Source organism: Sparus aurata, chromosome 9 (genome assembly GCF_900880675.1).
Source record: "Sparus aurata chromosome 9, fSpaAur1.1, whole genome shotgun sequence".
Classification (NCBI taxonomy): domain Eukaryota; kingdom Metazoa; phylum Chordata; class Actinopteri; order Spariformes; family Sparidae; genus Sparus; species Sparus aurata.
In genome coordinates, this window is record NC_044195.1 from 21798902 (window position 1) to 21825892 (window position 26991).

Sequence of the window (26991 nt, forward strand, 5' to 3'; positions counted from 1 at the left end):
CAGATAAAACACACCATCTGCAATCTATGCAACGGGAGCGTCTGCAGAAAGATTCAACACGACAATGACGTCATTGATCAGATCGGTGATCTCACAAATTGCTCAAAATGCAAAATATCGTCCGATCCGATCGGCGGACAGCCTAGTTCTGTGTGCCCTGAACACATCCAAAAACACAAACTAGAGTTCTCAACGGGCCAGAAAGTACAACCCGACCCATCGCAGCCCGACATACCGGCACTGGGTCTGCTGCTGGTTCCGTTTCTTCACTGGCCTGGCGGACTGTAGCGTGCTGACCTTCACCCCTCCACCACTAAAAGCTCTGTTAATATGGAGCGTTAGGCTGCATCCTGTATTAACTGTTTTTTATTCTTTGCCCTTAATTTTTCTGCTCCACCCATCTCTTTCTACGGCTTATTTCTTTTTAACATATTTGCTAATTTGAATTTATCCCGCTCCTCTTTTTCTTATTCTATTATTAGACAGGAACGTAATGGTTTACTGACTGAGCGGCTGAGCCAATCACATTTCAAACAAGGATCAGCTCAAGTTGGGAGCTGGCCGCTCGTAGACTGACCCAGTCTGATGTTTCACTCTGTGTCACCTGCGGCCGTTTTATGGGGTAAAAAAACCGCTCCGACCACCGGCCGGTTCGGCCTGGAACAGACCGGCCATTCGGGAATACTCCCAAACCTCCCGATGGCCAGCCCGCCCCTGAACACAGCGCTAATTTTAGCAGTACGGTTACTGAACGTGAATCAACTTCTCTGCCCTGAGTGAGTGAGTGACACAGCGCCACTTTCAGCACAATACGTGAACGAGAATCACGTCCTCAGCAACGCGAATCATGAGTGAGTGACAGCACGAACGTGATTCACGTCCTGGCGTCCCTCGTTTGCCAACGACTTGCTGAGGATGTGACCTATAAGTTACCAACAACAGTTATAGTTACTACGTTACTTTTGTTTGGTCATGTAACGTTAAATTAATCGTTAGATTAGTCGACTAATCAAAAAAATAATCGCTAGATGAATCGTTTGAAAAATAATCGTTTGGGACAGCTCTACATGCAACATTGATGTCCTTTCTTATAGTGGATAAAAACTAAACCAACTAAAAACAGTGTAAATAATCTTTCGCATCAACATTTTCACTTCATTATGTAATAACGCCGCATTTCGTAATAATCTCCCACAGCGTGCTCACTATCTATGTCTCTGGACCAAAGCTCACACGCTCTCTCTCTCTCTCTCTCTCTCTCGATAGACATCAATGTTGCATGGAGTAATTGCAATGGAGCATGAATAAAGTTTTTTCTGTTCGATATTTGTTTTCGTGTTTTGTCTGCTTTCTATCACGTATAATATTTGCATATCATAATCCAGATTGCATGTGTGTATGTCATTTCAGTGAACCGATATGTTCTTGCCAGTAACACTCATTTAGTGCAGTTTTTGTCTCTATGAGCTTTCAAACACATTCTCTGTGAATTCAGTTATATTTGATTTAGATTTGACAAATGAAACATCCTACTAGTTTTAAAATTAATTCATAGTTATGATTCATCCTGGTATGCTTAAAGTCAATGTCCTTCTGATGGTATAATGTTTTTTTTATAATTAAGACATCCAATTTGGTGTTTTATTACATAATGCACCAACTTATTACATTTTCTTGGTAAAAAAAAGTGCAACACCTGCATTTTGTAATAACTGACCCAATATGTAATAACTTATTACGTAATGCGGCAAAGTTTATTACATATTGCGTTCAAGAATTTTAATACAAAATGTGGCTGATTATTACTAAATGCGGCGTTATTACATAATGAAGTGAAAATGTATTACATTATTACATAATGCGGCGTTATTACATAATGCAGCGTTATTACATAATGTGGCGCCACAGTGCTTTAGTTTGTAGTGACAGTAACAAGGAAACCTTAGAAATAACGTTGTGGTTTGACTCAATCTCGTTCTTTTCTAAATCTAAAATGTGTAATATAGTTATCGTTTTACCTAAAATGCAATATGAGTGAAGCAAAAGACTTGAATGAGAGCAGACAGTAAGTGCCGACCATTTAAGGGTCGTGAGGTGGCGAGGAATATTACTGTCGCTCCCTGTCAGCAACTTGCAAGCCTCTTCCTATCCTAGCTCCTGTTGGACTTAATTTTTGTTAAGTTTCTCAGCTGTTGGATGGGGAGGGAGGGGAGGCAGAGGGAGGTTAGGTTTGGTAAATCCTGCTCTTGTTGCACCCAAAGTCTTGATCTAGGATGATTATACTTGATCCTAACATCAGCCATTACAAACTCACACTTATTCCATAAATATTTTTAATGATGTCTGTCTCTAGTGTCACTTGTGTTGAATGTGTGTTTTAGCAAAAGACTTTAAGAAGTAGTCAATATGGGTTCAATGTAGGCCTGGGCGATAAACCGAAAATTTACCTATACCGAAATTTACGACGATAACCGACGTCATTTTGGCCATGTCGGTATATTCGGTGTCATAGGCATAACATCCACTAGGGACAGGGGACATGTTAGGTCCACTTGATTAATCTACCCAGGCATATACTGATGTGCTTATTTTACATGAATTTGATGGCAAACTCCGCCCGCTGATGCAACACCAGCTATGCCAGGTTAGTAATCAAGTGAACCCACTCTCGCTGTGAGTTGCGGACAGTTTGTGTAATGATGCTGCGTTCAAAGGCTGCAACAGGCCACTGTCTTCGGCCGGCCGGTCCATTGATCAAACATTTGTGTTTTGTTTTTTATTCACTCAAAATAATGACTGTATTTCCAGCTAGAAAACGCGCATCTCTCTCCTCCCTCCATTGTTGTTTGCATTTGTGTGTCTGCGTGGTCTGACTCGTGAGTGTCCTCATGCTGGAAAACGTGACTTCTCGCGTACGTGACGTCACTCCCCGAGACGCAAGAAGAAAGCAAAAATATATATTTTTTACTAAGGAAAATGACAAAACTAGTAACGCGTTACCGGCATCACTGATTGTGTAGCTTAAGTGCAACATGGAGCATGAAGATGTAAAGAAAAAAATAAAAACAGTAGAATTAACTTTGAGCAAGTTTGGAGGAAAGTCGGAGGTGTGGACCCATTTTAAACAAGTCGTGGGCCGTGATAATAACATTTGTCGGCTTTGTCGAGTGCATTAAGTGCGGCACTTGTTGCATTATTTATTAAGATTTCTGTAGTTCAAACAACTCGCAATTGTAGTCGAGAACGTCAGTTATAACAGCCCACGTATTAAACAGTTGTCGGGTTTAAATCGGTCTCGAGCTCATAATTACATTCAGTGTGTCGGGCCTGGCTCGGACACAACGTGCACGGGCTCGGGTCGGGCTTGATTCTAAGCTCTACTCGGGTCTAGCCGCGACTTTACTGAGGTTCACCCAGTGTGAGCAGCAGGGGGACGGTTAGCTCACCTCCCAGAACATGGCACTGAATCGCTGGAAACTGATTTAGTGACTGTCATCAAATTACTTAGCATAAATATATTAATACAAAATAATTGCAGTTCTTTCAGTATCTTCCATGACATGTGACACAGTGACTCCAGCAGCAGATTGTATTAGTAAACTGGATGAATGAGACACAGCTATGTTTATTGTACTTTAGTGCTTCCTCTATTTTATATGAATATTAATATGCAGAAATCTTGATTTTTTTTCTCAATAGCTTCCATGTCATGTGACCCTCTGACTTCTGAAACAGATTCTGTGTCTATCAAAAATATATAATGATAAAGAAAATAGTGGTAAAAAAAGTTCTCTAATGCTCAAGAGGTTAACATATTATTAAGCAGCAATGTCAACTTCTCTACTATTTTGTCTCATGTCTTAGATTCTGATTCTGAAGTCCTCAAAATGTTTATTTATTTACATCCAACCTCTTCCACCACCTGAAGTACAACCACGTGATTCAATTCGAAGAAATAAAAAAAGCGAGAAGCTTAGAATTTGTTTATAAGGGACTGTATATTTTATACTTTTAAACTTGTTAAAAGTAATCTGTGCTTTTCAGCTGTTCAATCGTGTGCCTATCAGTTGTTCTTAACTACTAAATAAATACTATAAATCTTAACTACAATGTAGATTTACAGTCCTTTAAAGTGGCATTTCTGTAAAAAATTTTTAGGTGCGGGGGGGGGGGGGTTTACTTATCGTTCATTTATCGTTATCGAGGTGAGTTGCTCAATATATTGTGATATTGATTTGAGGCCATATCGCCCAGCCCTAGTTCAATGCAGAATGTTAAAGCCTCATCTCGAGTGCAAAAAAGGTTGACTGAGAGTTGAAAGAAATTAGTTGCATGTAACGTATGAAGCAAGTGACTAATATGCTTGTTGCACCATAACCCCCCACCTTTTAAAGAATCACTTCACTGTATGTTGCTTCTTTTTTTCTGTGTGCACATCCCTTCAGAAACAGGCTCCAGCCTGCTGTAAATGTGTACAGGTTTTGTGTAAATTATTAATAGACAGAGGCGACAGGCAGCGTAACGCAAAGACTGAATCTGGTATATATGCGAACTTCTCCCTCACAGACAAAAAATAGTTTGAAATGTATTCTCACGTGTGGACATTGGGAAGAGACCTGAAAAGCCTTGTAAACATTTTTTTAGTATGAAAGGACGGTGGGAACTGGCCACTTCCAGGGTGAGATGAAGCAGTTTTTGTGATTTATGTTTTACAGATGCCGTACAACTCAAACTTTCCGGGCTACAGATTTGAGATCTTTCTGACAGGGAACTGTGGTGCTCATACAGCTTTAGTCCACAGGGATCACCAGCTAACCTTCCTTGTCATGTGTTACCCTATGCTGGGTGTCAGACAAAACTATATTGTGTTAGCAAATTTTATAGGGAACCCATGTAAACACTGATGGTTTCATTCATTTCATAATGATACGTTGAAGAAGAAAAAACATTACTACTTAAAAACTGTAGAACTACCTTTTTAGTTTCAGTCCAGAAGAGTCCAAAAATAAGTTAGAAAGCGGTGTAAACATAGTTTAACAGAATTTAAAGATGTGCTACTCCTTTTTGGCATAATTGAAAAAAGTAAAAAGACAATATATTTAATGTTTTACCTCGTCAACTTCATTGTTTAGAAATGATCTCTTTCTCTCTCATTTATACATATATATATATATATATATATATATATATATATATATATATATATATATGTATATGTATGTATATATGTGTATATATATGTGTGTGTGTGTGTGTGTGTGTATATATATATATATATATACATATATATATATATATATACACATACATGTATATATGTGTATACACACACATATATATATAGACAGACAGACAGACAGACAGAGACCCACACACACACACTTACACAAGCAAGGATGGTTGACCACTTTGTTTTTATTGTCCCAACATTTTGGGAATCATGGTTGTATGTATGTACCCCGGCAACATTGTACCATGACATTTGAAGATATGAACCAGCAACTGCTGTTTCATCATTTATTTTCATTGTTATTTTTATTTTTTTCAGAAGGTAAAGGATAACACAATAACAACAAAAATGAATAAATTCTTCTAAATGTTTTATATTTGCATTTCCATTACAAAGTCATACTGTGATTATATTCGTCCTCAGTGAGTAGTAAAACATTTTCCAATGTTGCAAAAACAAAAATAAAAAGAAGATATTTCATTTCATACATCATATGGTGAATATATCGATCGGCCCTCATTCAGTAGTCATAAATGTTTACAATATGGCAAAAAAATACATTTGCATTTGGATAGTAAAGTATTTAATACAGTGAGTCTATTTGCAGTTAGTAGTTATCCATGGTTACAAGACTTAAAATAACAAAAAAAGATATTTCATTTCATAACAAAGCTGTAAACTGATTATACTGGTCCTCAGTGAGTATTCATAAATGTTAACAACATTACAAAGAAAATAAAAAATACAAATAATTTCCTAGCAAAACTGTACACTCATTTTCTGTCCTCATTTGGTAGTCATAAATGTCTGGTGACATTTTTCATTTTCATAGATTGATTTTATTTGCCATGAGTGACTACTTAAAAATGTTTACCACAATACGAAAAAATTTTTGCATTTTCATAACAAAGTAAGTTGTAAAGGAAAAAAATGATTTCATAAAGCTCAACACTCATTTTACGGGTCCTCAGTGATTGGTCATAAATGGTCACAAAATTGTTAATAAAAAAACTGCTCTACACTAAAGAGTCAAAATAAAACCTTTTCATTTTAGAACATTTTTGAACAGTCATATCATTATTATGCTCGACCTGTTTAACAAAATATGCTGTTGTTCTGTTCACAGTATTGTCCAAGATCACAATATGGTAACAGCCTTTTTAACATGTCAAATACAACATATCTGTTTTGAATTCCTAGTTCACATATGCCTCTACTTTATCGAGAAGCTCAGATGCCTTGCTCAGTGCCAACATTTCATTCTCTGATTTGAACTGTCCGTTTGGAATATGGGGGAATGGATGGCAGTTGGGATACTGAGTCTTTTTGCCGTCTACTCCCAGCGTCTTCAGATTTTCCACAATTTGAGGGAGAACTTTCAGTCTGGCGTTATAAAGGGAAACTCGCACAGCTAGGGCCGAAATGGAAGTGCTGTTGGGATGTTGGCCATGTCTTTTATACTCAGCAGCTATGAGAGCCTTTTCCACTACTTGATGGACTTTGAACAGACACCACTCTGTGCTGCCCCCACCTATGTCTTTGTAAGCTGCATTGAGATCACAGCGAGCCTGTCTACACCAGCGCTGGGCCTCTTCTCTGTTCGGCCTCGGGACATTTTCATTATGGTTCCAAAAGTTGTAGGACTGGTGGGCTCTATAGAATCTCTCCCGACCATTTCTGTGTTGCCTGGCCTCCTGATTCCATTGATCATAGAAGTCTCTGAAATTTGAGTTTCCCCTTGAAGAAGACGAACCTGCAGTCCTGCCATTGCCATTGTTGAGCTCATTAATTCGATTCTGCAAGTATTGGCATGCCTCAGTGGCAAGTGATTGGCAGTCAAGATTTTTGTCAGGATGCCATCTCAGGTACAGTCGTCGGATGGCTTTATCCCTCTCCTCTTGAGGAAGAGTCCAGATCTCTGCCAAAGACTTGTCAATTTCCCTTTTAGCTTCTTCAACAGACATCGGTGATGATCCTGTAGATGAGGAACTTGTAGTTGATGACTGGGCACAATGTGGCCCAGCTCCTGCTAGTGGCTCCAGGTCCATGCAAGATGCTTCAGCAGATGTGCAAGTCCTCCCTTTTGATTTCTTTTGTCTTTTAATCTGATACAGGTCAAGACAACTGACTTCAATTGGCTCATCTTCTCCAATATCTATTTTGTACCGCTGTGAATATGGTCCAGAGTGCCCAGGCAGTTCTTCAACAACAACTGCATAAATGTATTTGTTGTTAGTGCTGTAGCCAACATATTCCCCCTCTTCAAAGTTGTTGAGTAAGTTCATGTCTAAGAAATCGTGCCATTCTTCTGGAATATCTGTTCCAGGTGCTGGTTGTCGATTGACGCTTTCCGTTTCAGCACTATCACGGATACCATTTTTAGCCAAAGCTTTCCTAACCTCTTGCAGGTTATCACACGTGAGAAGTTTCCCGAGAACCAGGAGGTGATTTGATGCAATTCTGTTTCCCAGGAGAACATTAATCTCATTTGTCAATGTCATATTGATGTCAGTTATCACCTTTGTAGAAATGTCATTGTTGTGTTTTAAGTAAAAGATGCAGCCTTGTTGCCCTCCTTTGACAAACACATCAGCTTCGTTTGCAGTTTTGTGTAGTGGCTGTTTCCCCAGCCAAAGCTTTGTTTCCAGACTTTTGCAGCAAACAATGTGAATACTGCCAAAGGTCTTCCTGCACATCTCAGAAGCTTCTTCTTGTGTTATTTTTCCCTGTGACTGTGCTCTGATGAGACAAATTAATCCATGTCTAAATGCTCCTGAGGACAGATGTTTGTTGAACCATCCACGGAATTCACAGTCAGTTTCAAGCTCACAAAGCTGCATGTGTAATTCCACTACTTTCTCCTCAGTGAACTGAGACAACATTTTAGGCTGAAATTTCTGAGGGAGCAACTTCACCAACCGATGATGCTCATAGATGTCATGGCCTAAATGACATTCACTGAGATGCTCAAGCAACACAAACTTATTCTCCAGTGCGTCTTCCAACCTTTTGATCTCAAACGCTGTGTCGTTGTAGTAAAGTGTGCATGATGGGTATAATTTACCATCTCTTGCAGGAAGATACAAAGTCTTTACATCAACATGGGAATGATTTCCTTGAGATGTGATTAACTGAAAAAACTGATGAACAGCACGTTTCACAGTTTTCTGTTGGTTTGGGTTTAGTTGTGGTTTATCACAGGAATCGGCATAAACTGCTGCCAGAACATTACAATACTGCACTGCAGTAGGGTTGTCCTTTACACCAATTTTCTTGAAAAAGTCTGCGAAAATGACATCCTGGGGAGAAATGTTGTACAAATACGGCCTGAACTCGCAATCATAGGGGACTGAAAGACACACATCATCAGGCCTCACAAGCTCTTTGTCTTTTTCAACCAACACAACAGGAAGATCAGCCAGTGCAGCGCCTTCAAACAGGTTTGCTTGCAGGTAGGCATACGAACTTCGAAACACCTTAGCACGGGTTTTGATCAACTGGTCAGTTTTACAGGGTGACTGACAGATGTTGCTCATGTTACTGGTTACACAGCTTGAAGGTGGTTTTTCATGAGCTCCTGCATTTTTCATCATAGTCATGAGCCTCTGCGACTTATGAACTGACAGGTCTATGATTGGCATTGAAGACCAGATCAGTTCTTGATGCCCGGGATCACTTTCGATCAAAGATCCTCTGATTTTAACAGCAGGACTGTCAGCAGCAAATGGATGGTGGTAGTTGCACAGTTCTTTTCTAATGTTCACAGGGAAAATGAACTTGATGTCAGCTATGCTCTCCACCAACTTTTCCTCTTTGTTATCCGGGTTGTTTACTATATTCAAAGCTGTTTTGAAAATCAATGATGATTTCTCTCTCAATACTTCATACCGACAGTTTCCTCTAGCCTCTGATTCTAACTGGTGTGCAAAATTGATTATGTCATCTTTTGACACAACATGCTTCATTCCAAGTTCTCGAAGTAACTGCTTTGGTTGGTCTGTTGTTTGTAGAGTTTCTCCACACAACTCAATCCAAAATCTCTTTGGCACAAATCTCTCTTGGGGTATCATTTTCTTGTACAGCTCAACACTTTCGTCAAAGTAGTAGGACACTGTCTCCAATCTGCCTTGAGAACTGCGAATCAGTTTGATTGTCTTCAGTGAGGAGATGATTTTGTCACTGTCCTGAAAATGATTCAAAATGTATTGTAATGACAGTAACAGTTTGAGGCATTGAAGCAGCTGGCTCTCTGTTAGTCTGTGTACAATGGGAAGAATGAACTTTATGAAATACTCCAAATCCGTGAGGATTTCGATCTTCAACATTTGTGACAGAGTCCAGTTCTCTACATTGTACTGGAGAAAAATGCTGTTGCTGTTGGGCAGACTGAACAAGTCTGAATAGCTCATTGAGAATGTAGTGTTGAGAATAAATACCTCTTTTGGTCCATCAATTCTCACTCGGTTACCATATATTGTTTCAAATAATGGTAAGGATTTGAGCTTTCTCTGATAGTCTTGTTTGTCTTTGGTCTTGGATACTCCATCCTGCAGGAAACACTGAAGCTGTTTCATCTCTACAGTGGAAAGCTGGGAAAACTCTGCGTGTTTAATTTTGTAGACCTGGTCCAACACAGAGCTTTTATCATTCACATCCATAAGTTCAGGATGTAGAAGTGAATGAACATGATGGCGGTCTACATGTATCTCAGAGAAGAATACAATGTCAAGCTTCATGAAACCAAGTTTGAAGAGGATGCCTGATATGTCTTTTTCTGACGGGAAGTGAATCACGTTCGGCATTTCCTTCATTGTTGTCAGGAAGTGTTTGTTGTTTAACCTCGGACACACAACAGGTAAAATGCAGCAGTCATGGAAGAGCTGCCTCACATCACTCAATGCTAGACTTTGTACACCATCACTGGATGTTGCAGGCTTAATCTGATTTGTCAAGAATGTCCAAAGTAATTTGAACCATTTCAAAACTGTGTCGTTTTGGAGATGAAGACCAGTTTGTGGATCAACTTCACAGATCTGAATAAGACGCTCAACTGCAGGCTTCAGATATTTTACTGCATAAGGAACTGTTAAACCTTTGACAAGATTGAAAGTTTGCAGAACACGAGTGTGGACTTGGTTGGTTTGATAATCTGCAAACTGGTCCTTGTGGTCAAAGAACAGATTCTCGTATGCTGATATCAGTTTGGGAGTTTCAGAGTTAAACACTCTTAGAACGTTGTCTCTTGTTAGAAGAAGTGGGAGTCCATTAAGTAAACTGGTACTGTCCTTGTTGACCTTTTTCAAGCCTGTTTCAAACTCTTTTAAGCAAAAATTCAAGAGTTTTGAGCATGTTGTTTTATCTTTGATCAGAGTGTCAGTTATAGGAAGGGGTAAATCCTTATCTGTTTTTGTTGGGTCATTGAGAGGCTTTTCTCTCAGGAAAGTCTGAACAGTTGAAGGATTCACATCTTTTACTGTCACACCAGCAGATTTGAAACTGTTCCAAACTTTTTGCATTTTAATGGAAAAAGGAACCAATGTCATTCCAAGTTCTTCCAAAATTGGAACAATCTCATCACTTCCTGGTTGTGTCAGGTAAGGTGCTTCAGTTGAACTAGTGTCTCTGATGTTACACCAGTCAAAAGCATACACCTTAAACTCACGGTCTGCAATGAAACGCCTTGAACTCCTCAACACTGGAATCACATTGAGGCCTCTTTCGCTGATTGACCTGTATACCTCATGTATCATTTCATGCCAATCCTGACCAACATCTTTGGATACAGTTGGCCAAAAACACAAGTAGGAGCTACTTAAAAGTGACTCTATCTGTGCAGAGGAGACTTTTTTATCTGACATGCAACAGCTGATGTAATGAAGGAGATCTGCATACAGTGGAGCAATGACATCCTGTTTCAAAGATTCATTCCAGTTAGAATTCAAACTTTGACCATCCTCTTTCCAAAGGCTTCTTCTGGCAGAATCTACCTCAAAGTTTGCATTGACATGCACTGGCAGTCCAGTTTTCCCTGGCAAAGGAAGTGAACAAAAGGCTTCTCCACTGAAATCTGTGTGACTGGATGATGCCTGACCCTTTGAGCTAACACGTGCTGCTATTGCTACTTGGGGAAGTTTGTCTGATAGTCTTTTCATTTCTCTTTCCCCACTGTTTTTGAATGAACCAAACTGTTCTGCAATGATCCATGTACTTTGCCTTTTATCTGAGGTTGAAATCACAGTTCCGTAAATGGCCTTGTGTGGTGTTACTGGTCTGTGAGATTGTAGCGCATTTTGTTGAAGTTTTACGAAAGCATCTTTTCCGTCTCTGGTGGTTTGTGTAATATTTTTTTCAACCATGAAGATGGTTTCAAGCTTCCCTGAACGTTCATTGATCTCATGGACTTCTATTTTGCAAATGTTTTTTAGAAACATAATTAGTCCTTCAGGATCTTCAGAAAGGGCAGAGCAGAGACATTTCATGTCATGGACATTGACTTCCTGTTTTGATATTTTAGAGCTCTCTGCCATGGCATCCGTCCTCAGAGGTAACCTGAACATGGTGCCCTGTTTAAGAGGAAATTTGTCAGGAAGAAAGGATTTGTACACATCCATGTACATGTTCTTGAAAGTGTCAGGTAGTTCATAGCCAATGCCAGCTGGTGCTTTGTCTGAATGACTTTCAATGTATTTCCGATTTGGATCAGAAATGCAGAGTAATTTATCTCCAGTGACGATTGAGGGGCAGTCAGTGAGATGGTAAACAGAGTTGAATCCCACTCCGTATTTTCCTATTTTTCCTGGAGAGTTGCGCTTTCCTCCTTCTCCCAGCTGTTGAATGCCAGTAAGGTCCTCATCAGAAAACACTTTGTTGTTGAAGACACAGAGTGCTGGACCTTGCAGATGGTTCCATTTCTTCCCAAATGTTTTTTCTTTGCCATGCTGTCGTTTGTCCCAAACAAAGTGAATTTCGGTTGCCTCTGCGTCATCAGCATTTTGTATAAGCTCTTTAAGGATATCCTTCTTTGATGGATAGGCAGAAATGATGTTTTTAATTCGAACAGTTAGTTGTTCCTGCTGTTGAAACTCAAAAGCAAATGGTGAAACTTTCTCAACTGCATTCTCTTGCTGAGTATGGTGCCTGGTAGTTTTGATTCCAAAACGGCGAGCCATAACACGTGGGATCTTCTCATGGCATAATGTGATACCTGAAGCAACTGGCATCCATGGGCTGTCATTGTAGAACATCTCACTTGCAGGTTGTAAAACACCATGTTCATTGGGTATGAGACAGTCACCCATTGTTTTCTCTTTGGCCTCATAAATCCCTGTGTTTAAAATTGTGAGGCAAATTGATAAATCCCTCTCTGGCAGGGGCGTGTTGCCATGTTGAGAGTGCAATTCCTGGAGCACAGTTTGAAACTGACTTGCTGAAAAATGTTTTTCAACACCTACACATTGCCACAGCCTCTTGAAGCTAGCAAAGTTAGATGGAAGCACATAGAGGTAAGGTTTTGCTTCAAATTGCTCATTTTCTGCAACACGGTCCACGTTCACAAATGTGCCGCCAACAAGAACAAATGGGAATGATTTTGCCCTCTGCAAAATAAAACTGGAATTGTCAGGATCAATAAGCCACTGATCCAGAAAATTGTAACAATTATATGCTATATTGTGAAGCATGGATCTGTCAATGGATTGAGACTGCCTGCATGCTTCTTGAAGCTGCTGAAGTACCGACTCAGGCTCTGGACTGTCATGAACTCCCAAAATCTGTAGGACTGGATCAGTGTTGTGTATTTTCAGATTGGTATGATCCAGCACTGGTTGTGTCATGTTAACGAGTAGGGAGTATTTGTCACTAAAAATATCAGTGGGCCTTCCAAGTGTTACATTTCTTTCCATTTTTGTATCTCCATGGGGAAACGCTGGGAGAAATTCAGTCTTCCTGAGTGTCTCCCAGTGGAGAGAGTCTTCGTCGTTCAGGTGATCCTTCATAAGTTCAAGAAGGCACTTCAGATGCACATATGCTTTCTCTTTGTCAGTGCTCAAAGTTTTGGCAATTGTGCCTGCTTTTTCTGTGATGTCTTCCAATGGGAGATGATCATTTGCCATTCCAAGTTCAACCAACCGTTTAATCCTTTTTGGTGAGCAAAAGTCATTTTTGGTACCACCAAGCAAGCGCCCCTCTTCTGGTTCAAAAAGACAAGCCACTTTCCCTGATGGATTCACAAGTTTCTTGATGTACTGGAGCTTTCCACCTTTTGTGGGGATGCATGGGTAGCAGACAAGTAGACTGTCAATGTCTTTGATGTTAAGGTCAATAGCATGCAGCACAAGAGTGTCTCTACTCTTAGCATCCATGGCACAAAGGTTGTCAAACACTGCTTCTTGGTAAAACCTCTCCCAGTTCCATGTTCTTTTCTGCAAAACTTTTTCTAGACCCGCCTGTTTGAAGCTATTTCTCAACCAAAGTGGAAGACGGACAATGTGGTTGGGTGCTTTTGCATATTTCTTGCATACCTGCACTGCAAGTGCACTGATAGCTTTATCCTCTTCAATGCTCTCATGTAGAAATATGGCATTGTCCATTGAGCACCAATGTTCTCCATCACTAAAGATCTCTGGACCAATGGAGTGCTGGGCAATGACGGAATAAAATGCATCCACCAAAGGCTTGAACATTTCACTCACTTTCTCTCTATTTGGCCAAAAGGTGTGATAATTGTAAGATTCCAGTTGCTTGTTTTCAGACATTTTCTTTAGTGCCAACAGTGCAGTAACATATGCTGTCACTACAGGATCCTGAAGAAGGGCTTTGTTCCATTTGTGTTTCACTCCACTCTCCCAAAGACCTTTTCGGTTGCTCGTCACAGCAAATGTTCCATTCACATTGACTGGAAGACCTGTGTGAATCGTAAGAGGAAGGAAAGAAAATGTCTGTCCAACAAGATTTGTTTGTAATGAGGCCAGCTTACCAGTTTTTGGATCATACTGCAAAGGTACAGCAATCCCCCCGATGGGCAAAGAGAAACTGGCTTTCTTGTTTTCTTGAAGGGCCATTTCTAAAGAATGATGTGTCCCAAAACAGTTGTACAGGAGCCAGGACTGGACTTCAGTAACACCAGATTGCTGATTGGTTATTTGTACAATGTTGACTGTGCAGCAGTCAATAATGCCTTTGCATTTTCCATCAAGTTTCATCAATGATTTCTCAGCTTGAAGCTGCTTTGACACATTGGTTTCATCATGAATCCTCATTGTGCTCAGAGTGGTTTTGGAGCCTGTGAAGACTGTTTCTATTTCGTCTTCTCTTGGCGGAGTTGATACATCCTTTGAAATACTTTGTAGAGACAATGTATCGATGTGCTTCAGAAACAGCAGGTATGTTTGTGAATTCTCAGTAAAGTGCTGTTGAAAAGTGATGATATTGTGTTCCTGATAGACCTTTGCGCTTATTTCTGACTTGAGGGCCTCTTCTTTAGTTCGGAAAGGTAGTTTGATGAGAGTGCCTGGATAGGGTTTGGGGGGACTTTGTTTGGTGAAGTTACAATCAAAAATGCGTTCATATGGTCCAAACTGACCAGGAAAACAATGGAAAAGTCGCTGTTGAGCGAGATTCAGCTTGATTCCTGGATTTGTTTTATGTTTGATGTGCTTCTTGAGGTGAGTAACATTTGGATCAAGGATGAGAAGACTGTTGCCACTGAGGACAGAAGGAACATCTGTCACATGATACACAGTATTGAATCCAAGTCCAAACTTGCCAATTTTCTCCACCTTTTTTTCTTTTGAGGCAGCACCAACTCTGACGATATTTGCCCAATCTTCAGCTGTGAACTGCTCATTATTAAATGCCCAAAGACAAGGTCCCTGACAAAGGTTCATGTCAGGGTCAATGAGACTTTCAGGGGCATAGCTGTGCACTCTGAAATCCACCAAGAACTTACAGGTTTCTGCCCCAGCATCCTCTGCATTTTGTATAAGCTCTTTGAAGATGTCACTTTCTTCATCATACTCTTTAAGAATGTTTTTAATCCTCGTTGTTATGGGTTCAGATTGACCCCACTGTTCAATTCCCACTAACTCTGGATCGAGGATGTAGGTACTGAGAAATCGGATGTTCAACCATTCAGCTGCTGCTTTAGGGATTTCCTCATGAACAACATGAACTTCCTCTTGGCTGAACATCAGCTCATTTAACCCATGTTTGCTTACATCACAGAAGACTGCTGTTGACAGTGGTTTAAGGGTATGGTGTTCACCCTCCATGAGGACTGGTACCGGGACGTCATCCTGAACTGTCTTCTTCTCTTTCCACAGCCAGTTCAGAATTTGAATAGACACCTTTGTCTCAGAGGAACTTGCAAATGGCTGCTGCCTTTCTTCAATGGTTTGCTGAATAGAATACAGAATGCCAACAATTTCATCATCTGAAAGTGATGTTTTCAGGCCGAATTCCTGGAGCAACCTCTTGTATGGCAGAAATTCAGCTGGCACCTTCCCAATGTAAGCACTCAGATCGAGATTAGGGGGATAATCTAGAACCAAATCGTGTGGTGATACAAACTGGTTGTGACTCCACAACCAGCGTGTGTCCTTATTCATCACTTTTGCAAATGCAGAGATGTTGTTCTGCATGTGTTCATAAATGCTACGCAACTTCCTTTTAAAATCCGCATTTGTGTCAGGATCGGCCATGGTCTCTGCTTCTGATTTCAAGACTGACAAATTCTCTATCACTTTTTCAGGTGGAGGTAGGCGTTTGAGACCAAGTTTGCTGGTAACTCTGTCACTGAAATTTCCCACCAGAGGCATGACATGCCCAACAATGTCCTCATACATAAAATGCCTTATTTCACCTGGACAGAAGAAACAAACTTCCTGAGATTCTTCATTGCAGTGTTTTTTGTCATCAAAGGACTTAGCACATGGAACCCATTTTTGCATTTTCAGGCAATGAAGCTGATCATGAGAAAATTTTGACAGCAGATCATTAGTATCCAACATTTTCAAGAGTACCTCAGCCCTTTCGAGAGCCTGAGATTGAGAGTCAGCATCCTGTTGGTCAATCAGTGTGGCGGCATGCAATAAGTGCTCAGGTGACACATCCACTTCTTTATTTAACAATCCAAGATCAGTTAGACTTTTAACCATCTCCGATGTTTCAGTGTATACAGGTGGGGGGAAGAAATCTGACTCAAAAAGGACTTTGAAACTTTGAATTGTTGGATCAAAAAAACTTGAGGTCTTTTTCAGCTCTCCATTGACTTCAATGAAGCTTAAGTCCTTACATTTGCATTTCAAGGTCTGGTTTTGAGAGAAAAGGACAGCACCGTGCTGTAAAATCCAAGTCATAATTTTCTCAGTGTTTTCTTTTTTGCAAACTCCCCTCTCAATACAGTCGATGAGGAGAGTGGCTGCTTCAGCTGTATCCAAGAGTTTAACTTTGAGCAGTTGTAACAGCCTGCGATCAGCCTCAGTTGCACACTGCACAACTGAATCAGGCATAGGGAACTCCGTTGGTACTGTAAGACCAGAATTTAGGAGCACAGCTTGCTTTGATTGGGCTGCGACACATGAGCCTCTCATGGTTTGAAACAGAGGCAACTTTGAGAGAAAATCTTTCTCAGTGACTGAAAGAGAATCCAGATGAGAGAGATAATCTTTCAGTTCTTCTCTTGCACTATGAGAGGCATTCTTGAGTTCTCTGATGAGATCCTGAGAATCTAAATTCACAAAGACTTTCATGACACTTCTCGGAGATGGACAAAGCACATAAGAGTGTAAGTCTTCATGCTTGAGCCACTCGTTGCCTCTCACCACTGTGCCACCTACTATGTTAACCAACTGAGCTATTTGTTCTGGCAAGTCAATCTGTTTGCTTTTCTGAAAAATGAGAGTTGTGTTCTGCTGTAGTCTTGCTAGTGATACAGGCTGACTGCCAGACAGGGGAGTGACTGGTATCAATGGCATTCCAGTAAATTTACTTAACTCTTTGAAGTGAGTATTGAGAAATTTCCAGAATTCTTGGAGCCAGTCCAAAGGTGGAAGTTGACTGTTCCCGACATCCCAGGTCACAAGCCCTGTCCCCATCTGCTTCCAGTCCTGTGGCAAATACCTCCTCGCATATTCGGCCACCTGGTCTGCATCAATGTTGATGACCTTGAATAGATCTGAAAAAGATTTATGAAAAATACAAACATAAATATATGTATATATAGTGTGAAAACATGCCAATTTAATTTCCTGTATTCTATGAAGTGACTTACTTTTTCTGGCCAGTTCTTTCAGGTGGGTCCTGCAGGCTAGACTGAGATCATCTTGGATGAAGAGGTGCTGACAGCATGGTAGCAAGACTCTGCACAAAGGATAAACTTGTTAATTAGGCATGCAACATAAACATTTGCATATCATTTTAGTCTACATTAAGTGACCAAAAATAGATGGTCTTTTTAAAATCTAAATCCAGTCAAAAATGTCTAAAATAACAGTAATTGTTGGATAATATATCAAAGCTAATAAGTGTGACTTGCTCTATACTAATGATCCTAAGAATGAACTTGGACAGGAACTACCAACATGTTAACTTAATAAAATAAATTGTTTTGAATTATTAAAAAAAAAAGAAATCTGTAAAAACTTAATTCAAAGTACAACATTCTTGGAGACTGTGAAAAAATATCTGAGCCACATCTGATTCTGCCCAGACAGACAAACTTGCCGACAACAAGTTGATGAACTATTCTGACTTAATTTTTGTACAGTTGGAGGAAGTGAATATGCATCATCCATCTTTATATCAATGCGCGACAATATGTAGATATTGTATTTGGAGCCTGTTTCACTGCCCCCAAGTGGCAAAAAATCCATTAATTCAGGTTGATGTTGGAAGCTGAAATTGAACAATACCAATAATTTACTTCATAAGCTACATCATACACGTTAGTAACCACAGCTACAACATAAACACCAATACAAAATATCCTCCACAAATCAACGGCTTCTTGCACAGAGATTGTAGATTATTTAGAGGGAGAGTTAAAGAAGTTGCTGTTTAAATGCAAAGAAACTTCAGCATCCATCACATTGTTTGGTCCACATTTTGCTCAATAATCAGTAGTGTTTATACAGTACAGAATACTCATGGTAAAATCTGTAAAAAAAAAAAATTATTTGGCTTGTGTACTACAAAGTTTTAAATAACAAAAACCAGAGCAAGGGTTATTTTTTTCTACTATAGATATACTATAAGCCCAAAATGGTCATGGGAAACAAACCAGATACCCTTTATTTCCAAGTCTTTTGACCTTTATTTTCTATCTGGAGAATAAGGCCAAAAATGAAAACCCTACCTTGGAAATTCATGGCTGTCGATTAGAGCAGTGTCCTCGTCTCTGTCACTGAAAGATCTGAAAGAGCCATCGTTTAGTGGAAGCAGCTGAAGACCCTCAAGATCTCTGTATTGTCCATCACTTAAAATGTACTCCAAAAGACAAAGCTTGTCGTCTTTAGGTATGTTGTGTGTGCCAATCCTGCGGAGAATGTCTCTTACAAAAGTTGGAGTCACATGTTTTAGGATGTTGAGGTGTGGATAGGCCTCATGTATAGCTCTTGCAACATTATCTGGTAAAGTGACAAGGTTCTCTCCACAGGAAACCAAAGTCCTTTTGATGGCGGCCAATGTATCTGGGCTTGTTGGACCATTACAGGGGAACACAGCTTCTGACGGAGTGACAAACATTCTTTCATCCTTGGCAAGAGAAAGGACAGCCACATTCTCTCTGAATAAGTGTCCGAGAACATCCAGAGCAACCGCATACCATTTGTCTTTGTGTGTTATCTGGCTGATATCTGGCCACAGATCGTACACAGAGGGGGCAGGCAGAATAGATTCTTGGGCAAGTTTGATGGCATCTTGAATGATGATGAGGTATGCCTGTGGCAGCACCTCCTTCATCAGCAATTCATTCCAAATGGCGTGTTCATCATGTTTCTGGTCTTCCTCTTGCCACTTGATGTATCTTCTGTTGTCTGTGAGGCCAAAGCATGCGTTGACATAAACTGGGAGTCCTGTCTTGTTGGATTCATTGTTTGGGAGGGGGAGAAAGCAGCTCAGTCTACTTTCCTGACAGTCTCTCTTCTCACCACAAGGGAATGCCAAGTCAACTTGAGGGAAAAACTTCAAATTTTCTGCCAGTGAATCAAGTTTTTCTACCTTGCCTTCTTTCATGGTGCACGTTGTCACAAGCCACTTTGTTTCTTTGTGGTCTTCTGAGGTGAGGGTTATCAATTTGAACTTTGTTGAAGCCTCAACGACTGACTCATCTTCTGACTCCAACACGACATCTGTGTGGATTGAGGATTTCACTTCAAGTCTGGTGTTAACAGTGCCATCTACGCTGACATGTATCAAGGACACAGAAGTCACATTTTTCAGGAACAGGAGACTCAAGTCTGCATCAGCAATGAAGCTTTCAAAAAGATCAACCACCCTATTAGAGTCATAGAGATTGTCTGAAATATCTGATGCCTTGCTGCGCAAGGGGAATCTGAAAATTGTCCCATCGAACTGCCGATCCTCTTTGATGACTTTTGCCCATTCTTGTCTGCTCACAAGTGAAAATATATCTCGAAAGGGTTGGAACTGATCGTGCATTGTCATCAGAGCATCTTGGTGTTCTGGATCATCCAAAAACCACCGAAAGCCTCCCTCTCTTTTTCCAAATATTTTTTCTTGGGGGTCCATGAGACCAAGGGACCCTGAACTGAATATGCATGGCACATCTGTGAATAAAGGCAAACAGATATTGTCCAATTCATTTACTACACAGATTTCCTACAGGCCACTTAAACTGAGACTGAGAAATTACATGCATGTGTGGTAAATGTGCATTGTTTCACCTGTTATGTGGTAAACTGAGTTGAAGCCAATTCCAAATCTCCCGACTTTGTTTGGGTCATCACGCTTGACACTCCTCCCTGCACTCTGAATTCCCTCCCAGTCCTCATCAGTGAATGCTGCATTGTTGTAGGCGTAGAGAGCGGGACCTTTGCAAAAACAAACAAACAAAAAAAAGATTATCAAAGAATCAGTGAAGTATGTTCTAGAGACTAGGGTTAGGCAGGTGGAAAAATCTATTGGCTCCATCTTCTGTTCATATTTTTAGGAGATTTCTTTGGCCGATTGACAACATTTTTATTTTGCTAATTCATTTGTCAGCTTTTGAAGATTGAGTGAGCTCTGCTTCTCAGCGACAGACTCTTTCAGCAAGTTACCACAGTATCAGACAGGCCAGCGATGGCAGAAAAGAGGTAGAGGGGACAAACAGCATGTTTTTTAATTCCTGAAGTTTCAAAAAATAAACTTTTGAGCTCTCCTCCGATTTGTTCTACCTCTCTCCCTCAGAACTCTATGGCACACAGCAAATGTCAGTCAGCAAACAGCGGTTTTATATATCTGCTCCAGTATTTTCACATATAACTCTGTGAATTAAGGGTTTATTCTGACCGAAGTTGGTGACTGTTAGGACACACTAATCAGAATGGTTTTTCTATGGTTTTTTATTATTCTATCATGTTTCAATTAAGTGTTTTACAATGGGTTAACAAAGTAACAGAGTTCATTTTAGGTCAAGAGAAAGACATAAAACTTGATTCCGGTGTATGATTGTATTTTTGTGTTAGATAAGGAAAATAAGAATGCATGGGGGCTGTTTTGAAATTCCTAAAGATAAATGTTCAGCATATCAGACTGCCACCTTATCAAGTGATCATGAGAGCCAACACAAGAATTTTTTGTGATCTAATGTAATGCCAACACTTCAGCTAAAACTTTCCACACATGGACACCCTGGACTTTAAATGGAAACTAACAAGTAAACAAGCAGGACAAACAAACTCTCACTTTAAGAAGGGCAGCTTCTGGGTGTTGGGTGCTTTTCCAAAAAAAGAACAAAAACAAATGCAATCGAAGAAAGCAAAAACACACGCTAGCATAATAAAAAACTACCTTGTGTTATCGGGTTACATCACATTTGCTCTTTCCACCTATTTTAAGATCTTTTTGTGTCGAAAAAATACATTATTAAAATTACAAGGAAAAATGCTAATCTCTGAATTTCCCGCATACCTTGGTATTCTCCCAGTTCATCAGTCCACAGGCTCTCAGTCCCATAGCGTCTCTCATCATGGATGAAAATCACTTCTGTGGCTTGAGCATCATCTGCATTTTGAATCAGCTCCTGTCGGCAATCAAAAACAACAGCCATCAACAAAGCATAGCAGACCAAAGCTAAAATTCAAGGATTTGCATTCTGCAGCGCAATCACTGTGCCAACCTTCAAAGTTAAAGGTAAAGCTCCAGCAAACTTTAATCCAACCCCACAGTAATTATCAATTATGTTTGCCTAACCTTCAGAATTTGTCCACCATCTGGATATCGACGTAGAATATCTTTCAGGTAGTCAATGAAGGGCGGTGCTGTTGCCCCAAAAGACGTTCTGAAAAAGAAAAAAAAGAAATAGTAGAAACAAGGGTTAAAATTCAAATCAAGAGAAGGTGACTCATCAAGAAGCAGTTAAAGGGGGAAGAGCTGGGATTAGAGTCAGGTTAATGTATTGACTTATATATTTAGTGTCAGGTGATAACTAGTTACAAATAGTTACTAAGGGTGTCACGATTTCTATTTTAAATCAAAATCGACTGAAATTAAGTCACAATCTCGAACTTCGAATGAAAAAATGTAATGGTTGATGCTGCCACACCCCCATGTCACGTGGTTAAATCAGTCACCTCCTCTAACTTAGCTACTGACTAAGCCAGTAGCTATTAGCTACAGCCAGCCAAACGATAGCATGGTGTTACACCATTCCTGTTAGGCTCCTGGACCATGGTCGGGAAGCACAGAGGAGATGATTTCCTCCAGGGCCAAAGTTAGTGTTTACCTTCGGGGTGAACCCCCTTTACGTGTTATGTTGGTCGGGAAATAATATCAGGGAGCTTTGCTGTATCTTGAAGAGCCGTCGCCTTTATTCACAGCCAAACTGCAGCCTATATAGTACACTTTATTGCTGTCGCTACTACTGCTACACCTTACGCTCCTTACGCACACACACTTCACGCACCGCTCTATTCCCGAAAGGGACAATGCCACTCGTACAGCAATGGCAACTGCAGATGCAGAAGACCCACTGACAGAACTTGAACCCCCTCCTCTTTCACTGAAGTGACCGGTGTGGAAGTATTTTGGATTTTCATGAGTTATGTTGACAACGTTCGCGTTGACGACAAATAGCCACAGTTTGCAAGCTCTGCAGAAACTAGATGGCAGGTTATTTTGTTTAAGTTTCCAATTGACTGAAGATATAAGTTATTGTTACATTATGTTGTTAATAGAAGTTTTAAATTTGACAATGCAGTGTTGGTACATTGCTAACCAAGGTCAGATATTATATTGCATAAAAGTCTAGTCTAAATGCAACCTGTGCTTTAAACAAAATAAATGTAAAAATGGAGAATCAAATCGAACAGTGACCTTAGGATCGAAAATGTAATCGAATCAAGGATTTGGAGAATCATGACACCCCTAATAGTTACAAAGTTAAATAGTTAAAGGGAGCTAGTGCTGTGCGATATAGACAAAATTTGATATCTTGATAGCTAATTTTACATCCCGATAATGATATATATCCTGATATAGTATTTTTATTATATATATGTATATATTCAAATCAATCTCATCTCAGAACTATTTGTGATAACCATGTGAATGAAAGGCAAATGAATGGCACTTTCTCCTTTTATTCGTGACTTTTTGCAAGCACTGTCAAAACAAATAAGAATTTGTAAACAAAAACTATTCTAAGCTTTTAGGCTTGTTTGGTGCGTTTTTTTCTTTTCGTCACTTTGAGGTAACGTTAGTGCTTTGTTGCATCTTCTCACTGTCTCTGTATTGTTTTTCATGTCGTGTCTTTAAGTGGTAGAAAAGATTGGATGTGTTCAAGTCGCTTGTAACAACTTGTTGGCGGCCAAATTATGGAATTCCAGTTTCCCCTTTTCGGCTCGGCTTCTTGGGGTTCTGCTTCTGTATCCGTCGCTGATGTAACATTACTAGTAATGTTATTTTCGTCTTCCAATGCGCTCTCCTCTGTCTCCGCCATGCTGCTTTGCCTCTGTTTACTCCCGAGCGACCGATGCCTTAAACGAGTCCTTGCGGGTGACGTAAAAATGCTACCACTAAGCAGTTGGTGCAGTTACAATCGCCTCCATACAATGAACTTGTTTTGAACTCAAAATTTGGTTATCCAACGGTCATTCCGGTGTTGAGTTGTGCTTTACACGCCGTAATAAATCACAACTGTAGTGTACGTTAACGTTAGTGTAGCAACAGTGCTAAACAAGTAGCCTACACGTTAAAATTACGATATAAACGACAGAGGGTTATATCCTACAGTGGACATTTTTATATCGCACTATGATATATATGGTAATGTCGCACAGCTCTAAAGGGAGCAATATTTAAGAATTTTTGTTTAAAATATTTTAAATTATACATAGTAAACAAATTAGCAAAAGTGATCGACAGAATGTGATGGAGTAAGAATCTATACAACATATTAAAGACATATATGTGTTGTGTAGCAGATATCTACTGAATTTAGCAGCTAACCAGCTAGCCTAATCCTATTCTCTCACAATACCACTGTGAGCTCCCAGTTCGGACTGCTAGCTGCATGGCTAACTAAGCTAACTAAATAAGAGTCCCTGCAGTTAGCAGATACTCTGGTGATATGCTAGGATGAATTTGAAAGGTGGCAAGTTCTTACATATCACACCTTTAAATGAATGAATGAATAGAATTTATACAGACCGGTGCAACAAGACTGAGAAAAAGCATTCCGTATTGGGGCTTGTAGGGCTTCAAGTGAAATTGTCATGTATTGTTTTTATTTTTTAATCAGTCATGCAAATTATTATAATGATAAACTTCTAAATATCTCTAAATCAACATACAGCTCATGCGCTCACTTACATGAACAGTATAATTATTATCTCTGTCTTATTAGCTTTATTAATGATCTAAATTCACTATTACTCATTCAGCATGTATTAGCATATTATATGTCTTTAACATCTATTTATCAAACTTCATTTGTAAAATCAACTTTTCAAGTGAATAGGAATTTTGTATCATGCTGTTCTTGATTTTTTGTATTCACTAGACATGCTTGACAACTGATACTGATGCATGTGTCACTGCACACATGTAATTCTCTCACAAAGCCAACTTCATTGTAAATTCAGATTTTTTGATGATGATATGGTGTTCTGCAAGTTTCTGCCTGTTAATACTACGATTCAACAGCTTTTACAGAAAGAGTCTCTAGGTCCACTGGTTAATGTGGCATACACTCAACAATAATATTCTGTAAAATATGATGGCCAAAAATGAATAACCAGAATATAATTCACAATTGATTTTTTGGGGTAAATTTCGCAAATTTATTAAGAAATCAGTGTCGGTAAGTCAAATATTGCTTCAGTGCATAACTCGGGTCAAATTTCCACCTCCCTCCATTGCCCTCAAAATAAAAGCAGGACACAAGCTGGTCTGCCTCTTCCTGTCATCATTTAGCACATTAAAGTAAAAACAGACTGAGATGAAACTCACCGAGTCTTTTTCTTCGTACTCATCCTGCCTGGGTTAGATGCTGTAAGAGAGTGAAGGGTGTTGTCACAAAATCACTGCAGAACAAACTTCTACTTTCATCCACATCAAACTCAAATTAAATCAGTGTAGTCGCTGGCAATAATTGTGAGGTGACAGAGAGCTGTGAGTCCTGAGCACATCAAATATGATAAAATGCCTCATATATACATTATTGAAGCCGAGCATGTGTTTTAATGTTAGTTATAAACTGTATAGATCTACATAATCAAACATTAATGCATAGTGTATGTACTGTATTGTAATGACTGCCACATCATGATTTTAGTGGTGCAAGAATCAAACTAACCCTAACCCAAACTGTAAGTTCCAAATTCATTCATCAATAATAAATTCAAAATCTTTCTTAACATGAGCAAAAACTAATCCTGTGTAACCATAGATGCACAGGTGTAAACTGTTTTGAAGTCTTTTATTACTGAGACACTAGATGAAAATTAAGTAAGAGAATTTCAAGCCTGATTTAACCAGATAACTTTGCTGAGTCACACTTCTGTGCTTTTGAGGAAATGAGAAACTGCTACCAGCTAGACTTCCGGACTCTTCTGAAACCTGCTCAAAACATGCTCAGTTTTCCAGTTTTATGAATTGCCTGGCTCATCGAAGTAGTCCATACTTTTCTCCAGAATACAGTTGTCTCACACACAAGAAGGTGCAGAACAGTCAGAACAATCAGTTAACAAATCTTTTTCTTAAGCTTGACTAAGATGTTTAACATTCAGCCATGTATTTGATTTTGCCACCTTGTCTGTGCCTTTCATACTGATAGTCTAACCAACCTCTCTCATACTGTAATAGTATTAGAGCAGTGTTATTGTTGGCTAAGGTTACTGAAACTCCAGCCTGGCAGGAACTGAGGCCGGTGACCTGCCTACATCTATGGTTTGGGGCAGAGCAACGTCAACTACACAAGCAGGAAATGCTCAAAACGAGAATTTTTGCCGGTAAGCTGTGGCAAGATATTATGCAAGATTTACCTTGTATAGTATTATGTGTTACTCTGAACTTCTTTGGTAAATTTCAACACCATATATGAAGGAGTATTTTCTCAATCAATCGCATTTTATTTGTTGCAAAGTTTTACATTTATAAATGTAAATTGGTTCAGGTAAAACATTACTTCCAGGCTATGAAGAGGGAAATGAGCTTTATGTTAAGACAATATCTTCAGAAAACATCTATAAAGACTGAGATTGTGCTGCCATTTTATGATTGTATCTGAGTTAAATGTATTTATTTACATTGACCCCTGACATGTTTCCTCTAATTTTGTATTTATTCTAGTTTAACCTTCATTCAACTGCTTGTACGCTCTCTTGAACAGTTTTTTTTTCTGATGATTATTTGTATCATTTCTTAAAAAAAAATTAAAAAATACAAAACCTGAGATGGATGAATGAACCACATTTTAATTGAGTAGTGTAAGCAATGTCATCAAAAGAAAATGTGAGGAGTAAGATTAAACTTTTTTGAAACGTCATGGATTCATTTAATAACTTCTTTGCCATTGAAAAAAATAAATGTTCCTTATGCTGCTATCCATCCGATACGTGCCTACTTAACATACATGCATGTTAGTTGTCTCAGTCAGGGTTGATGATTAAGACAATAATTAATATCAATACATTTAAAATAAATAATAATAATAAACAACATTTACACAGTAGTAAAATCACATTACCTCAATCATGTTTGTGGAGGAGTCGCATCAGTCCCAGACAAACTAAAGGGCGTTACACCAGATGTGCTGTTTATAAAGGCTGCTGATGGCCCAATCTCAAAACCACACGTCGTTTCCAGTAACATTCTGCCGGTTACTCTCGTTTTCCTAGTGCCAGTTTGTACTAAACGAAACTTAAGGAGTAAGCGGCATTAAAGAGAATCAACCGTCGTTTCTTCTTCTGCCTCAGTGAAACGAAACTGATTTATTGGAGTCACTTCCGTGAATCCGACCTCAGATGGCCCCGTATTATTATCATTATGTGCACACATCGGTATAATAAAGGCATTCTAATCAGAGTTGACTGATCCATTAG

At 39.5% G+C, this 26991-nt stretch overlaps 1 protein-coding gene across 1 annotated transcript; it reads right to left on the bottom strand.

The window, feature by feature from the left end:
* Positions 1–5395: 5395 nt before the first annotated feature.
* sacs2 (sacsin molecular chaperone 2) lies at positions 5396–26975 on the bottom strand. Its single transcript, XM_030429240.1, has 8 exons — positions 26637–26975; positions 24899–24938; positions 21641–21728; positions 21359–21470; positions 20131–20277; positions 18582–20013; positions 17499–17587; positions 5396–17402 (listed from the first exon to the last, which is right to left on the bottom strand). Exons 2-8 carry the CDS (start codon positions 24919–24921, stop codon positions 6427–6429), a joined length of 12867 nt encoding a protein of 4288 aa, XP_030285100.1. The 5' UTR covers positions 24922–24938; positions 26637–26975; the 3' UTR covers positions 5396–6426.
* Between the last annotated feature and the right edge of the window lie 16 nt (positions 26976–26991).

Coding starts and splice junctions, on each gene's coding strand:
- sacs2 (XM_030429240.1), bottom strand. CDS start 24,921: ATGAGTACGAAGAAAAAGACTCG. Junction 21,471..21,640: donor ATGGTGGACAAATTCTGAAG/GTTAGGCAAACA, acceptor GATTGCCGACAG/GAGCTGATTCAAAATGCAGA. Junction 20,278..21,358: donor TGAACTGGGAGAATACCAAG/GTATGCGGGAAA, acceptor GTTTTTGCAAAG/GTCCCGCTCTCTACGCCTAC.